The sequence below is a fragment of the Gekko japonicus genome, unplaced genomic scaffold (assembly GCF_001447785.1).
Source record: "Gekko japonicus isolate JY-2015 unplaced genomic scaffold, Gekko_japonicus_V1.1 scaffold3199, whole genome shotgun sequence".
Classification (NCBI taxonomy): Eukaryota; Metazoa; Chordata; class Lepidosauria; order Squamata; family Gekkonidae; genus Gekko; species Gekko japonicus.
The window spans coordinates 135,907-153,015 of NW_015169275.1; the positions used below are offsets into that span (position 1 = coordinate 135,907).

At 43.2% G+C, this 17,109-nt stretch overlaps 1 protein-coding gene across 1 annotated transcript in view; it reads left to right on the forward strand.

The window, feature by feature from the left end:
- TALDO1 (transaldolase 1) overlaps window positions 1-16,662 on the forward strand; it is an 18,612-nt gene extending 1,950 nt beyond the window's left edge. Inside the window, exons 2-8 of the mRNA XM_015416558.1 lie at window positions 11,491-11,614; window positions 11,896-12,003; window positions 12,495-12,626; window positions 12,908-13,083; window positions 13,181-13,378; window positions 14,884-15,029; window positions 15,981-16,662. Coding sequence (XP_015272044.1) covers window positions 11,491-11,614; window positions 11,896-12,003; window positions 12,495-12,626; window positions 12,908-13,083; window positions 13,181-13,378; window positions 14,884-15,029; window positions 15,981-16,013 — 917 coding nt within the window. The 3' untranslated portion in view covers window positions 16,014-16,662. The remainder of the gene's footprint in view (window positions 1-11,490; window positions 11,615-11,895; window positions 12,004-12,494; window positions 12,627-12,907; window positions 13,084-13,180; window positions 13,379-14,883; window positions 15,030-15,980) is intronic.
- Window positions 16,663-17,109: the final 447 nt, after the last annotated feature.

Sequence of the window (17,109 nt, forward strand, 5' to 3'; positions counted from 1 at the left end):
CCCCCCCCCCCCCCCCCCTTAGGCTTGCTTTAGGTTCTCCCAGACCTGCCACTGTGGAAGAGGAAGTGTTTCATCAGAGCTCAGTCCTCCTGGGGTGTTTACTCGGCAGTAAACCCCAGTGTCTTCAGTGGGGCTTGCTTCCCAATCAAGAACAGTTTCGTGGCATTTTAAAGGCTAACAAAATTTTATTCCGGTATACAGTGTTCCGCACTAGACCTTAAATCCTGGTTCAACCCTGTCCCTGAACTTACATTCTATACTACACGCGAGTTCCCCCCTGTAATTATCTCAGGTCGAATCTGCATTTACATTTTTAAATCAGTTTCCTGCCGCTGTCTTTCTCTCTGCTTGTTTGAACGTTGTTTGGAGAAGATTCTTTTAAAGCATTGGGGAGGTACAATGACAGTGGAGCCCCCACGAGAAGGTGATAAACATATGCGGACGTGCAAAAGTATGCTAGCACTGTGGAGGTGTGAAAATGAGGGTAAGACACATGCAGATCCGACCTCAGGGTATTTTTTGTCTCCACATTACACTGAAGTCACCTTGGCTTCACCCCACACTTGTCCCGGGATAAATGGATGCTGTTGTAACCAGGGATAAATGCAAGCTATTGCATCGCAAGTTGAACTCTGACAAAGCCAGGGATCAGCTCCAAGTGCGGAAAGGACCCTGGACTGCAGCTCGCATGTTCAGATGCACTAGACAGTCTAGAATTTAGTTACTGAATTTCTGTTAATCTGGTTTTGCACCGAAATTTAATGCAGCTGTAATCTCCACCCCACCCCAACCCCAATTTTCTTATCTCACCGTGATTAATCTCCGGAGAATGCTGTTGCTTTGTTACCCTGGATAGTGAAGTCCATAATGCCACCACCATGCCTGTGTTGTGTTTGATGCATAAGGCCAGTGGTAGCGGGGTTACACTTAGCTTAGTGAAAGCAGTTACTACTCTGGGTGTATTAGAAGCTTGCTGCAGAAGAGGAGGGACATGGAATCTTTTCATTTCCTATGCAGCTAAATTAAATGACTGCTCCAAAGAGCATACTAATACGTTAATAAAATAGAAACTAATATAATTAATTACTAAGTCCAGTTGCACCTTTAAGACCAACAAAGTTTTATTCAAGGTGTGAGTTTTGTGTGCACACACACTTTCTCACATTGAAATGGAAGTTATCAGTCCATACATATAGGCAGAGGGTGAACAGCAAATTAGCATATACCATAATTAAGATGTTTTAACAGGTGTAAGAACCAAACAGAAATAACAAGCGAAGTTTATATAGTTAGCATTTGTTTGGATTCAATTGAGGGGGGGGGGGCGCGGATGACACAGTGAGGCAAATAAATATGTCAGAATTGGGGGGGGGGGGGACGACACAGTGAGGCAAATAAATACGTCAGAATTGAAGACTGATGTGTAATTGTATCCTTCTTAATTGTGGGATGCTAAGAGTAATGAACTGAGATCCTGTTACATTATGTTTATCTCCTCTCAAGCATGGAGGTAACTAACAGCGGCCTGTTCTTTTAGGTGCACTGTTATATCTTCTCTGTCACTAGACCAAAGAAATACATCTCAACCTATCATTCTAAATGATAGTTTGCTATAGTGGTTAAGTGCGCGGACTCTAATCTGGGAGAACCGGGTTTGATTCCCCACTCCTCCACCTGCACCTGGCTGGATGACCTTGGGCAAGCCATAGTTCTGATAAGAGCTGTTCTTGAAAAAGAGCCGTTTCTGTCAAGAGCTCTCTCAGCCCCACCTACCTCACAGGGTGTCTGTTGTGGTGAGGGGGAGGGGAAGGGAAAAGGGGTTTGTAAGCCACTCTGAGACACCTTTGGGTAGTGAAGGGCGGGGTATAAATCCAATCTCCTCTTCTCTTCTAAATGATATTACATTCTAATATTCTTTGCATTACATTACAATCATTATTCCAATCTACTATTCCAAATAAGAGATACACTAAAATAAAGAGGACGTATAGCTGTTTTTGGTGAGAGTACAGATGTAAGGACTGAATGAGTTTGGCATAAGAAACCAATATCCCTGTTAAGTCCTGGAGAGGGGGTTATTCCGAGTGTTGTAAAAACTTGTAATTCAGCCATTTCCTTTTCCAGTCTGTTCCCGAAGTTCTTTTGCAACAAAACAGCTACTTTGAGGTCAACCATTGAATGTCCTGGAAGGTCGAAGTGTTCTACAGGTTTCTGAGTCTTGTGATTCTTGATGTCAGATTTGTGTCCATTTATCCTCTGGCATAGGGTCTGACCTGTTTGTCCTATGAAGAGACCCGAAGGGCATTGTTGGCATTTAATGGCATATGCAGTGATAGAAGAGGAGCATGTGAATAAGTCTGAGATGGTATAGTTGGTGTTGTTAGGTTCAGTGGTTGTGTTGCCTGGGTGTCTGTGGCAGCAAAGCTGGCATCTGGGTTTATTGTATGTTCAAATTAGTTGTTGCATTATGGCAGGCAAGGAGTTGTTTGAGATTGGGAGGCTTTCTGCGCGCAAGAAAAGATTTGGCCCCTTAGTACTTATAAAAGAAAACTGTTCTCATCCAATAGAGCCGGGGTGGCTCAGGATCCACATGCAGCCACACATATTGTGCGGCTCCTGGTAGGGGGGCTGGGGAAGCGAAGGGGAGGCATGCCTCTTGGATCAGTCTTCCCTTCCCCGGCCAGCGTTCCCCTCCCTGGGTAGGCTTGAGGTAGACGGAAGCAGAGAAAGAAAGCAACTTTAAATGTGTTCTCAAAGTGCCCCCCCTTTTGCTGGCTGGCTTGGAGAAGGCATTGGTCTCACCCCGGCGGGGGGGGGGGGGGGGGGGGGGGGGGCTTGGAAGACATATTTAAAGTTAAAGTTGTTTTCTCCCCCCCATCTGCTTGCTTCCTTTCCACTTTCCTTCTTCCCACCTTTCTGTCTATCTTTCTCTCCTCCCTCCCCATCTAAAGTTAAACGTGTTCTCCAAGCCCCACCACGCCGGCAGACCGGCTTGGCTCAGAGAAGGCATTTTGTCTCTTTAATTTAATTTAATATGCAGATTTGCATGTTTTTCCCATTAAAACGTGTGTGTTCGTGTCTTGTGGCTCTCAAACATCTGGCGTTCATTCTGTGTGGCTCTTACATTAATCAAGTTTGCCCCCCCCCCTTCAGTAGAGGTTGTAAGTCCCTGACAATGCGTTGAACTGTTTTGAGTTGAGAGCTGTATGTGACCACCAGGGGTGTTCTTTTATTGTTTTTTGGGGGGCTGTCCTGTAACAGGTTTTCTCTGGGTACCATTCTGGCTTTGTTAATCTGTTTCCTGACTTCATCAGGTAGATACCAATGCAGATAACTCTGGAGAAGTAGAGGATGTCAGACAAACCAAAGAATTTCTTCCACTGATTCCCACAAGATTCATACATAGTTAGATCTTCTTCAGCAACATATTCCATGGGATAGTGCCATACTTTAAAAGGTTATTTCATGTTTCCCACCCCACACCTCTGCTGAATTTCATGAATTGAAGGATTCTCTTCTTTTAGGGTCTGCTCTAAAATTCTCTTGTATTGCAGAACAGCGTTTTGGCTGGTTAGCTTCTTTTTTGGGGCTGCCATGTTTTCTTCACTCATGCTTACTGCATGAAAAACTGTTTGAAAAGGTTCCAGATTGAATTTTAAACTTTTCTACATTATGAAGCAACGACACTGTGTACTTAGGTCAAAAAAAGAGATGTGTGAAGGAGAAAGGGAGAGCTCCATTTTGTTTTTACAAACCCCACACCACTGAAATGCTTGCCAAATAAGAGGCTGCTGCTCAGGACCAGTTTTGTGCCCACTAAGTGCAAGGCAATTTAAAATGATAAGCATAATATGGAATTGCTTGCAGTGTGTGGAAAGCCATCGTGCTTCCGCCTGACTGGGTGGTGGATTCCTATTGCCTCACCCTCCTTGACCACAGTTGCTTCAGTTCTGTTCAGTTTATTTCAATGCGTGATCAGCTCTAAGTTGCTTCAGCAGGGTGTTTAAAGGTTCAACTTTTTTTGTTTGATACCATCCTGCTTTATTAGTCCACCTTAAAGTACATTGTTGACCATCACTGTTTCTGAATAGCAGCCCAAAGGTATGCTGAGCAAGGCTGCTTGTTTATTTGATAATTTTCTATCTTGCAGCTCCTAACCAGTGTTCCCTCTAAGCTGAGTTAGTGTGAGCTAGTTCACGTTATTTTTGGCCTCCGGCTCACACATTTTTGTCTTAGCTCAGGGAGGATGGCTCCAGAGCAAACTAATTTATGTAGTAGCCAAATCACTCGCTCAGAACTTTAGTGCCAGTAACTCATGAAGTAGAATTTTTGCTCACAAGACTCCATAGATTGGAGGGAACATTACACACATGAGTTCCTGTAGACCTTCGAGGGTTAAAGCTTGAGTTAGGTTAGGCAACTAACCAATAGCACTAGTAAATGGGGGACAACTGTTGGCCCTTAGAGGATTTTACTTCAGTTCTCCTCAGTACTGGCGAAAGTATTGGGTTAGTAATTTCGTGAGCAATACGTTTTTGTAGTGTTCTTAGTTTAGAAAACATTGTGTTAAGATGATCACAGAATGTGTTATTTTCAAACACTTTGTCTGTTCCAAAGTACAAGGGCAACTAATATTCAACTAAATAGCAACAGGCTTTCAAAACTTTGCCACCTTGCCACATCTTGATAGGTAGGTAGAAAACCCTATTTATGATATATTGTGACATAATTGTTTTGCATAATATGGGTAATGTTTTTAGCTCCCTTCCAGTTTTAGTACACATTTCCAGCCTCACCGCAATGAAGTGAAGTTACTGTTAAGCCACTATAATCATTACGACATTCTCAAGATGTCAGCTCAGTTCTTGGTGGTTCTAGTGAAGGTGTCTATCTATAAACAGCAATTATCATTTGAGCAATGTTTTGCTTTGATAATGAAATTTAAATAAAGTTAATTAGAATATGTTTGTTCCTATAATTAAAGGCAGAGTTGTCTGTAATTCCACCTCAGGGCACACATAAGGGCAGCAATTAGAAGAAGAAGAAGAGATTGGATTTATACCCTGCCCTTCACTACTCAAAGGTGTCTTAGAGTGGCTTACAAACTCCTTTCCCTTCCCCTCCCTACAACAGACACCCTGTGAGGTGGGTGGGGCTGAGAGAGCTCTGACAGAAACTGCTCTTTTTCAAGAACAGCTCCGACAGAACTATGGCTTGCCCCAAGGTCATCCAGCAGGTGCAAGTGGAGGAATGGGAAATGAAGCCCGGTTCTCCCAGATGGAGGAGTGGGGAATCAAACCCAGTTCTCCCAGATTAGAGTCTGCGCACTTAACCACTACACCAAACTGGCTCTCACTATATGAAGAGTTCAGCTTTCATTTGTGTGTCTGACTCTCCGTAGTTGAAAGTGTATGGGCTTTACCTAGTGAAATATTGGAGGCTCAAACTGGCTCTCACTATATGAAGAGTTCCTGATAAATTTCAGCTTTCATTTGTGTGTCTAACTCTCCGTAGCTGAATAGTGAAATATTGGAGGCTTGAAGGAAACTGAACACAATTTCTAGGGTCTATGCTTGGGACTTTGACTCCCTGTGACAGTATACATTTGACAACATAAACAAATATATACGAACCTTGCATAGTTTATACGGGTTGTAGAATTAATCAGCTCTTGTCCTAGAATTTGGGTTAGCAAAGTGCAATTTTTTTTAATGTTTTCTGAATGTTATTTAATTAGGGCTGTGCATGCACATGATAAAAATGAAATTTAGCATGGAAGAGGAACTCTGTTAAACAGGCAGTGTTTTGTAAATGGTCTTATGAAAGACAGTGAAATCCTTCTGTTGCCTAACAAATGATTGCATCCTACTGATGTGCCATGAGTTAGCAAATTGGGACAGGTCAAAGTTCTTTGCATGGTGTGACTAAGACTTGTAGGACAGGATAGATTACCTTACTTTTATTATTAGTGGTTGGATTACCAAAACAAAATCGTTTGTAATCTGAAGAGCCTTGAAAAAAGATCACTTATGATGGAGAACTAGAATTCCTGAAACTTAACTAGAGCAGAGACTTGACTAAACTTTTACAGTCTTAAGATAAACTTGCAGTTACCCTCATCAAATAACTTCCAGGACAGACAAAGCAGTATGGTGAGGGTAACTTGTTTATTAGTTATCTGAAATCAGTGTTGTGCTTTGATAGTTGCTGCAACTTTTACAGTCTTAAGATAAACTTGCACTTACCCTCATCAAATAACTTCCATGACGGACAAAGCAGTATGGTGAGGGTAACTTCTTTATTAGTTATCTGAAATCAGTGTTGTACTTTGATAGCTGCTCCTGACTTGTGTATTTACCCAGGTGTTACAGCATAATATCTGTGAACATTGTTATATGCTGGTAGACATACTCAATTTCCATCATGGCAGTTGTGCTACTTAGAGGAGAAATGTGCATGTCCTCAAATTAGTTTGGAGACAGTTACCAGTACAAGCCATTTAATTTTACTCCCACCTGCAGCTTTAACATATGAGGTACATCTTTCTAGTTTGCAACTTGTTGTTTTCAAAATTGTTTCATATTTGTTGGGAGTCTGCATTCTCACAGGACACATTTCAATCATATTTTGCTCGAGATAGCCTTGCAAAATGCATCCCACAGTATATTTGTTGCAGAAGTTGTGTATTGACTGTAGTAGAGGAGGCATTCACAGAGAAGCTATCCATCGCACAAGGTGTGTGTGGGGAATAAAGGCGTAAAGTGGCTTACCTCAGTCATTCTTCTCTTCTCCATTTTATCATCTCAGCCTAATCTACCTCACAAGGTTTTTGTGAGTGTGTGATTGGCCCAAGGTCACCCAGCAAGCTTCCATAGTTGAACAGGAATTTGAACCTGGGTTTTCCAGATTCTGTTGTGACATTCTAACCACCACACCACCCTGAACTGGGCTGCTGGGAGGGGGGGGGAGTAAGACATTGTTTTGTCTTATGAATAGTTTCTGCTTTTTGTGATGGGCTATGGCTCAGTGGTTGAGACACTGAACTGTAGGCTGGGAGGTCGGTATTTCAGCAGTTCCAGAACCAGTGCCGCAAGACAGAGTGAGCTCCCGTCTCTGGTTCCAGCTCCTGCCAACCTAGCCGTTGGAAGGCAAGAAATTGCAAGTAGATAAATAGGTACCGGTTCAGTGGGAAGGTAACAGCGTTCCATGCGCTTCGGCGTCTAGTCATGCCAGCCACATGACCACGGAAACGTCTTCGGACAGCGCTGGCTCTTCAGCTTGGAAACGGAGATGAGCACCGCAACCTTAGAGTTGGATTCGACTGGCTTTTGAGCAAGGGAAACCTTTACCTTTACCTATGACGGAGGAGCAAGTGCTGTCCATTATGACTCTTACATGGCTAAAGTGTCAATTGCTGTATAGGAGCTGATAGGTTTCTGACCAAGCATTAACTCATCATCATGGTACTAAAATCTGAATGGTGGAGGCCCCTTGCCAAGACTCCGATAGCTGTCATGTAGTGCACCTACAAGGACACACATAGTGCCCATGGCTATTTAATTGTAGAAACAAGCTTTACAGAGGTAGCTGCTCTCCAAAGGAAATGTTTAGACAACTGTGGGGGACTGCAACTTAATGATCATGAAGTAGCCCTTCCATCATGAAATGTGAATGTTTATTTAGGATACATAGAATTTCCCCCCTTAATCTTAGCCATTGTTTGTAACACTGCCATCGTTTTTAAACTTTGTGTAGCCACCTAGGCTAAAGTTCACTGATCTCTAAAGTTCCTCCGACCATAGGTTGCCTGCTTCTGTTCTGAGTTAAATATATATAGCAAACTGTTAACCTGGTCCCCAGTCAGTCGTGGCTTACATAGCCTGGGAGTTTTATTGCAGAACGTGAGAGTATCATCCATGATTCTCTGTACTTGAAATTTGCATGGTTCGGTAGCTGATCCATAATGTTAGAAAGTATGACAGTAAAATCTTGAACTTGGGTATTCATGGAATCTATGGGTGGTTCCTTTGTATACCGTTCCCATGATATGGTTGGGCAGATGGTAAGCTGCAATCCACTGGTGGATCATTGACCAATTTCTGGTGGGCTTCCGAGTACCTAGTACTAGATGCTGGTATTCTTGCAAAGCTTCACTAGCTTGTTGTCCACCTTAATCTTCGCCATCGTTTTTAAACTTTGTGTAGCTGCCTAGGCTAAAGTTCACTGATCTCTAAAGTTCCTCCGACCATAGGTTGCCTGCTTCTGTTCTGAGTTAAATATATACCGTATATCAAACTGTTAACCTGGTCCCCAGTCAGTTGTGGCTTACATAGCCTGGGAGTTTTATTGCAGAACGTGAGAGTATCATCCATGATTCTCTGTACTTGAAATTTGCATGGTTCGGTAGCTGATCCATAATGTTAGAAAGTATGACAGTAAAATCTTGAACTTGGGTATTCATGGAATCTATGGGTAGTTCCTTTGTATACCGTTCTCTTGATATGGTTGGGCAGATGGTAAACTGCAATCCACTGGTGGACCATTGACCAATTTCTGGTGGGCTTCCTAGTACCTACTAGGAACTGGTATTCTTGCAAAGCTTCACTAGCTTGTTGTCCACTTTAGTACCTGGTGTAACATACTTTAGCTAGGAGAAAGGATATTTTGCTGGCTGGACAGAGCTGCAGTTCCCACACTACCTTCCATTTTAAACATGTAGAAAGCCAACGAGACTTGTGGCAAAGAAAATGTCTGCTGTGATCCTATAATGACTTTTAAAAGGAAGATTTTCTGTATTCCTTTTAGCCATAATAGCCAAAACATGACAGCTCCGTATTCAGGGGGCAGTTATACCTAAGATACTGGAGACAAGCAAAGGTTAACTCTCATCGCCATACCCTGCTTGTATACTTCTGGAGGCTTCTGCATGGCCATTGCAGGAGACACAATGGTAGGCTAAGTGGATTTTAGTCTGATCCAACAAGACAATTATTATATTTTAAAAACAGTACACTGTTAGGATCACATCACACAGGTTTCTGTAAAGGAAGTAAGCATTAGGGCCTATACAGTTTTGAAAATTGTCTAGCTTTTTAGAAATCCACATTGGGATTACTCTATATAAGCCCAGTGATTTCCTGCATAGCTGTTGTTTAAAACAATATTAGACAGTTACAAAGAGGCATGAATAATGGGTAGGGTTCGCAATATTAGACAAAGAGGCATGAATAATGGGTAGGGTTCTATTTACTCAACTTGCTATGAGTAACTACTTTTGATACTTAATCTAAGAGGGTGCGTTACGTTTTAAACAGGTCACACCTGTTTAAAGGACCTCTCCCTTCCTCCTTTATAGCAGTAGTTTCCAAGGTTTTTTGGTGCCACGGGCAAACTGTGACCTTGACCGTCATCAGTTCTAGCATTCCATCTTCTGTAGTGCCCCGCCAGGTGTTTTTGGAGACACCTGCAAGCATCCAGCAAAGGGTGCAGCTGCCCTCGCTAGGAACCCCAAGCAAGTGGGAATTCCTCTCCTCCTCCCTTTACCAGCTGGACCAGAGCGGGAGTTCAAGGACATGTGCTCAGAGGGCACTGGGTTGAGGAGATATGTGAAGATGGCAGATGGTGGTGGAGCTGGGTGGCAAGGGGCGCTCAGCACAGTACATCTCACAGCAGGCAGAGGGCAATGAGGCACCGCAGGGGGCGGGGCAAGAAGTTGGGCAGCTGAAGGAGCCACACCAAGACAGAGCCTGTGCATGCACATGCCTATTTCTCTTTTTTTGTAGCATGCTGGACGGCTCCCATCTACTCTCCAACTTTTCCCACCCCCCCTTCTTTCAACCACTACCACGAAATTACTAGTTGCTGAACTGTTCTCTCCCCCCCTCCCCCATTATTGTCTAGAGATGTAAAATTTCTGGAAATTTTGAAGCTCGGGGGAAAAAACCCGTTGTTTTTTTTTTAAATTGAAATTTTCGGGAAAATTGAAAAAAAATGCTACATTAGCACTTCTTTTTTCTTTTCCAGATTGAAAGTCATTCTGTTACTTTAGGAACATAAAATATGACTATGGACATTTTTACTTGGCATGAAATTATCACAACTAGCATATTAAAAATACAGTGTATCCAAACAATTATTACAAACAGAATACCCACCCACATGCAAAAACAAAACTGAAACCTTTTTATTTTCTTCTGACAATAGCACCTCCTAAAGGAAGAAATGCATCTTGCATTGGAGAGTTCAGTTTGTAACCTACAGCTTGCTTGTCCTCAGTGCACAGAAATTAGATCAATCTGAAATTATTTGGAAAATATTTGAACACCTTGTCTTAAAATATTTTATTCATCATGTTAAAATAAAATGTTCCATAATTTTACGGGAAAAAACAAAAAAGGCTTCAGGGGGAAAATGGGGGGAAAACACTTTCCTCCCAAATTTTTCTGTTTTTTTCCAGGCTTTCACATCTTTATTATTGTCACAAAGAGGGAGGGGGAGAAGTTGGCGAGGAGAAAAGAATGAGAAGGATGTAAAGGGCAAGAGTTTCTATTAGGGAGGGCTGGCCTGTGACCCCCCTTTCAAGAGGCTTCACAACCCACTTTTGGGTCCTGATCCACTGGTTAGGAGGAGGAGGAGGAGATTGGATTTATACCCCGCCCTTCACTTGGAGTCTCAGAGCGGCTTACAAACTCCTTTCCCTTCCCCTCCCCACAACAGACACCCTGTGAGGTGGGTGGGGCTGAGAGAACTCTGACACAAACTGCTCTTTTTCAAGGACAGCTGTGCCAGAGCTTGTGACTGACCCAAGGTCACATCAGCAGGTGCAAGTGGAGGAGTGGGGAATCAAACCCGGTTCTCCCAGATTAGAGTCCGCACACTTAACTACTACACCAAACTGGCGTATACATTGAGGAAATACTTGTAGTACATAATAAGCATATTATGATGCTCCTAGTATTATGCTGAGTATTTCCCCCTCCACAATTCCTTTGAGGTTTTTTCACTTGAAGCTTTTCTCACCAGCAGCTTTAGCCCTCTCCCCCCTCCCCCTTTCTCTCAACTGTCAGGATTGTATCTCACATTATACTTCTCCCAGGTATGCCTGCCTTCGTTCCTGGTTTGCCCAGCATAATATATAATAAAACTTCTGTAGCTACTGTTCATCATCGATCTTCTGTGCAGGCACACATGGGGACTGCGCATGAGCAGGCCTGCCATCAGGTAGGTCTTTACAGCCAAAAGCCTCCAGGGGGTGCTGTGTCTTTTGAGATACAGAACTGCACACCATATTCTAAATGAGGTCATACCATAAATCTATGCAGGGGCATTGTAATGTGTCTGCTTTATTTTTCATCCCTTTCTTAATAATCCCCAGCGTAGAGTTTGCCCTTTTCACTGCTGTGGCACACTGGGTTGACACTGGGTTTGTACAGACACAGGAGTTCCTAGATTAAATGGATAAATCGTGATGGCTGCTTTTCATTTCCATAGCCATTGAGGAATATCAGCCTTTGGATGCCACTACCAATCCTTCCCTGATACTGGCTGCTGCCCAGATGCCATCTTACCAGCAGTTAGTGGAAGATGCTATTGCATATGGAAAAGGACTTGGTGGGTGAGTAAGCCCTGTTAAAGCTTAAACTGTTCGTTGCAAAGTTTTGGTTATATTACTGGCCTTTGTTTCCTTCAATCCCTGCTGTGCTGTAGTTTACTGTCATGGTTCCAGCCTTCAGTATCTTCAAGGGAAGGCATTTGGCTATGAAGATGAAGACCAAGAGCAGTCCATAGTATAAAGTACTGAAGCTAGTTGCCGCAGACTTGTCCTACATAACTACCACATGGTCCTCTTCTTTACTCCGTCCCTTTCTAGATTTTTATTTTCTCTCATATTTCCAGGTCAGAAGATGATCAAGTTACAAAGGCTTGCGACAAGCTTTTTATATTGTTTGGCGCAGAAATATTGAAAAGAATACCTGGCCGTGTGTCCACAGAGGTAGATGCAAGGTGTGTCTTTTCTGACTTCATTTTTCAATTGCAGTTACCTAGATAAAGACTGTATAGAACTGGGAGTAAGGGTACAAGAACTTTTCATGAGTACATATGTTGGGCAGTGCATTCCCTATACATATAGAACAGGCTGTGTATATAATCTTCATGTGTGATGCATTGGGGAAATGAGCACATCTGTGTTGATAAAAGGTAAAGAAGCAGTCTTCTGATTCCCTGGGTTGCTGACCTAAGTGGCGTTTGGCTGAAGTGTGTAACTGAATAGAGCAAATCTCAGAAGATGCTAAATCGCAGTGATGCCTGTTAACGTTCTTACTATAGGGTTGGTGCTTGTCACCGAGACCAGTATTCCTCTGCAGATGAGCATGATCTCATCTCCTTTTTTGAGGGGCGGACAACAGTAAAACGAGTGATCTATATTTAAGGCACCATGATGAATGCTTGTAACCTTTTTTTTTTTAATTTAAAAAAATCCCTTTATTCCAAAGGTTGTCATTTGACAAGGAAGGCATGGTTAAGAAGGCTAGACACTTCATAGATCTTTATAAGGACGTGGGAATTGGTAAAGACCGCATCCTCATCAAACTATCTTCAACATGGGAGGGTATCCAGGCTGCCAAGTAAGTTTATACCCGGTGTATTGATGTAAAATAGCTATTTGATATCACATACCTCTGCTACCTGTCTTGATTGGGAACCCCTGTAACGTTTTCTGATGTAGTCAGCGTCATTTTCAGTCTTTAAGTGGGACAAATACTAGATAAAGCTTCCTAACTATTATTTTTCAGAACTTAGTGATATGATTTAGAAGATAATTTTATACAAAAATTCTGTAGTTGTTTTATTAGCATGAGTGCTGGTGGTACGGAAAGTAATTCTGCATCGGTAACTCACTTCACAGGGTTCTCGAAGAACAATATGGGATCCATTGCAACCTGACATTACTATTTTCCTTTGCTCAAGCCGTTGCCTGTGCAGAGGCAGGTGTTACACTCATTTCCCCTTTTGTTGGGCGTATCCTGGATTGGCACGTTGCAAATACAGACAAAAAAGCTTATGAGCCATCTGAGGACCCAGGTAATTCCTCCAGTTCATCCGCCTCTGTGTCTTTGGGGAGTCAGTTTCTTGAAAAGTGGCGCGACAACGTTGCGTTTCACATTCACTGTTTTCACAGGAGTGAAAAGTGTCACTAAAATCTACAACTACTACAAAAAATTTGGCTACAAAACCATTGTGATGGGAGCTTCGTTTCGAAACACTGGGGAAATCAAAGCGCTGACCGGCTGTGACTATCTCACCATTTCCCCCAAGCTTCTGGGAGAGCTCAGTAAAGATACCAGCAAGCTAACTCCAGTGCTCACTGTTAAAGAAGGTAAGCTTTCTTCTCCACTGATGCATCGTGTGGTGTTACAGTCTTCTTCTTCTTGTTGTTGTTCAGCCGCACAGTCGAGTCTGGCTCTTCACGACCCCATGAACCTATTTATCTACTTGCCATTTCTTGCTTTCGAACTGCTAGGTTGGCAGTTGAGAATAAATACCTGCTATGTATGACCTGCTGGACAGCTGACTTCGGGCCAGTCACTTTCTCTCACCCTTACCTCACCTCACAGGGTGGTAGTTGTGAGGATAAAATGCCACAGGGTGTAAATGACGTTGCAAGCCACTTTAAGGAGAAAAGTGGGGCATAAATACTTAAATGCATGAAGAAGTGAGCCGTGACTCATGAAAGCTCCTTCCCTGCCACAAATTCCGTTAGTCTTTAAGGTGCTGCTGGACTCTTGGTCTTTTCTACTGCTGCAGGCAGACTAACACCGCTGCCCATCTTGAGCTGCAGAAATGACGTCAGCCCTTTGGATTTTGGAGGGGGCAATTCCAGCCTAGCCCCATCTCACCAGATTCCAGAAGCTAAGCGGGGATGGCCCTGGCTAGTATTTGGATGGGAGACCTCCAAGGAATACCAGCAGTCGGGAGGCGGGGGCAGGCAGTGGCAAACCAGTTCGGTGTCGTGGTTAAGTGCGCGGACTCTAATCTGGGAGAACCGGGCTTGATTCCCCCCTCCTCCACTTGCAGCTGCGGGATGACCTTGGGCAAGCCGTAGTTCTGACAAGAGCTGTCTTTGAAAAAGAGCAGTTTCTGTCAAGAGCTCTCTCAGCCCCGCCTACCTCACAGGGTGCCTGTTGTGGGGAGGGGAAGGGCAAGGAGTTTGTAAGCCACTCTGAGACTCCCTTGGGTAGTGAAGGGCGGGGGATAAATCCAATCTCCTCTTCTTCTCCTCCACTTGTACTTGGCTGGATGTCCTTGGGCAAGCCATAGTTCTGATAAGAGCTGTCTTTGAAAAAGAGCAGTTTCTGTCAAGAGCTCTCTCAGCCCCGCCTACCTCACAGGGTGCCTGTTGTGGGGAGGGGAAGGGCAAGGAGTTTGTAAGCCACTCTGAGACTCCCTTGGGTAGTGAAGGGCGGGGGATAAATCCAATCTCCTCTTCTTCTCCTCCACTTGTACTTGGCTGGATGTCCTTGGGCAAGCCATAGTTCTGATAAGAGCTGTCTTTGAAAAAGAGCAGTTTCTGTCAAGAGCTCTCTCAGCCCCGCCTACCTCACAGGGTGCCTGTTGTGGGGAGGGGAAGGGCAAGGAGTTTGTAAGCCACTCTGAGACTCCCTTGGGGAGTGAAGGGCCATGGGGTAGGAATCCAATCTGTTCTTCTTCACATCTGAACGTGTCTCATCGTGAAAACCCTACAGGGGTCACTATAAGTCAGCTGTGACTTGACGGCACTGTCCACCTCCACCAGTCTTGAGATGGGCATTCACTGAGCTGTTTAAACAGCTTTGCTTGTAATGTTTCTGAAGATTCCATAATTTGATGTCTCTCTCGATGCAGCCCAGGCGTCTGACTTGGAGAAGATCCATCTAGACGAGAAAGCATTCCGCTGGCTTCACAATGAAGACCAAATGGCTGTGGAGAAACTGTCTGATGGGATCAGAAAGTTTGCCGCCGATGCCGTTAAATTGGAACGGATGATAAAGGTAAAATCAAGAGGTTTTTAATCTAGGTACAAGGCTAGTTCTCAGGTTTTTGAGAGCGTTGTTGGCATTGGGTGTAGGGCCAGGGCTCCGTGGTAGAGCATCTCTTCTTTCTTTTTTGAATGAACATTTTCTGTAGAGCATCTTCTTAACATGCAGAAGGTCCCGGGCTCAGTCCTCAGCATCTGCTCTTAGAAGGGTCAGGTGGTAGGTGATGTGAATGACCCCTGGTGAGCTGCTGCCCGTCAGAGGTGACAATATCGACCTTTGTGTACCAGTGCTATCTCACACCCACGTTTTTTCCACCTAGACCTTAAAAGCTATGAACAACTAAACTTTATTAAAGTCGAAATAACTACAGAAACTGGTTGTTTTTCTTGAGTATACATGTACTTTACATCATGATCAGTGTTCCCTCTAAGCTGAGTTAGTGTGAGCTCGCTCACAGTTTTTTAGCCTCCAGCTCACACATTTTTGCCTTGGCTCAGGAAGGAGGGCTCCAGAGCAAACGAATTTATGCAGCAGCCAAATCGCTCGCTCACAACTGTAATGCCAGTCACTCACAAAGTAGAATTTTTGCTCACAAGACTCCACAGCTTGCTCACAAGACTCCACAGCTTAGAGGGAACATTGAATGATCTGTCTGGTAGGTCTGTTAAATGGCAACTCTGGGCTTAATAGGTTTTTTCTGGTTTGAGACTTTATCACTCAAGTCCTTAAAAGCTGCCCTTGAATATTAGGATTTGAAAGGTGGCAGTGTTGAACTTTCTTCCCCGGATTTGACACGGCTTGCTATATATGCTTGCCCATTTGAAATAGAAATAATGTCAATTACCCTTAGTGTTTCTGCAAGTATTTCAGTAAGTGATGTACTGGATTAGATTATGGCCTATTGGTTTTTAGATGCGTTTGGTTAAAGTCTGGCTATTAAGTTATCTTTTTTTCTCCTTTTAGGAACGAATGTTCAGTGCTGCAAACGGAAAGTAGACAGACCAAAGTTCTTGGATGTGGAATGGTTGTACAAATGTCATTGTGTTGCATACGAATGAATTTTCTGCATTCCAAGCTTTTCATGTGGATTTTAAACAAAAGGCTTTCAATGTTTGTGGCACTTTTATATATCAAAAATCCACTCCTTGGGGGGTGACAGAGATTTCTTTTCCACTAAAGATTATAAATTTGCAAATGATTTAACGACCACTAATTTACTGGGAAGACTTTCTCCCCTCAAAAATATTAATAATTTTAAAAGATTTTATATCAGTGTTTCCATTATTCATGCTTTAGAAGTACAGTGGGTACAATAATCTATTCCAGGAGGTGTAAGACAACACCTTTACTACCGCTGAGGGTCACTGAAAATGGGAACTGTGTTGGGAGTAAGGGATTCTGAGAGACGTTGTTTGAGGAATTCGTATTATAAGTTAGCAAGTGCTAAAGAGTAGCGCTTCATTTTTCTATGGAGGAAGGCCACGGATTATTAACACGGACGTGGTCATGGACTTAAATCACAATGGGTTCAGCGCAGAAATCACATGAAGCCATGGTTAAGCTCAACTCCCTTAATATGGCCAAAAAAACAGCAAATAACAACTGTGTACTGCACAAACCCGCACCAAAGTTAACAAAAAGAGACTTCAACACAAAGGTAATTCAATACATGTAATCCATCATAGGAAAATACAAAACTCCATAATATCCCAAAGGGAAAGAACAAAGTCCAGAATAGAAATTTCTCCAAGGGAAACAATGAAGTCTGGAATAGATATCAACACTTTTCCTAGGTATTGTTCAGTGTTTCGGACTTCTGGTCCTTCCTCAGGAACAAAAAGCCACTACAGGAAGTCTCATTGCAATTTCTTAACAGGCAAACTTTATTCAGTTTCTATATGGGCCAGGTCTCCTAAGCTTTAGAAAGCACCTACCAAGGTTGCCATTATGTAAGTTGGACCAAACCAAGTGTTTTTTTGCCAAACCTGGGTTTGTGTAACTATGACTTTGTGATGCTTTAATATACCATTGAATTATGGCTACTGCTTTGCCCTCCAGGGGGCCTCTAAATCTTAGAAATAGGAATGTTCAG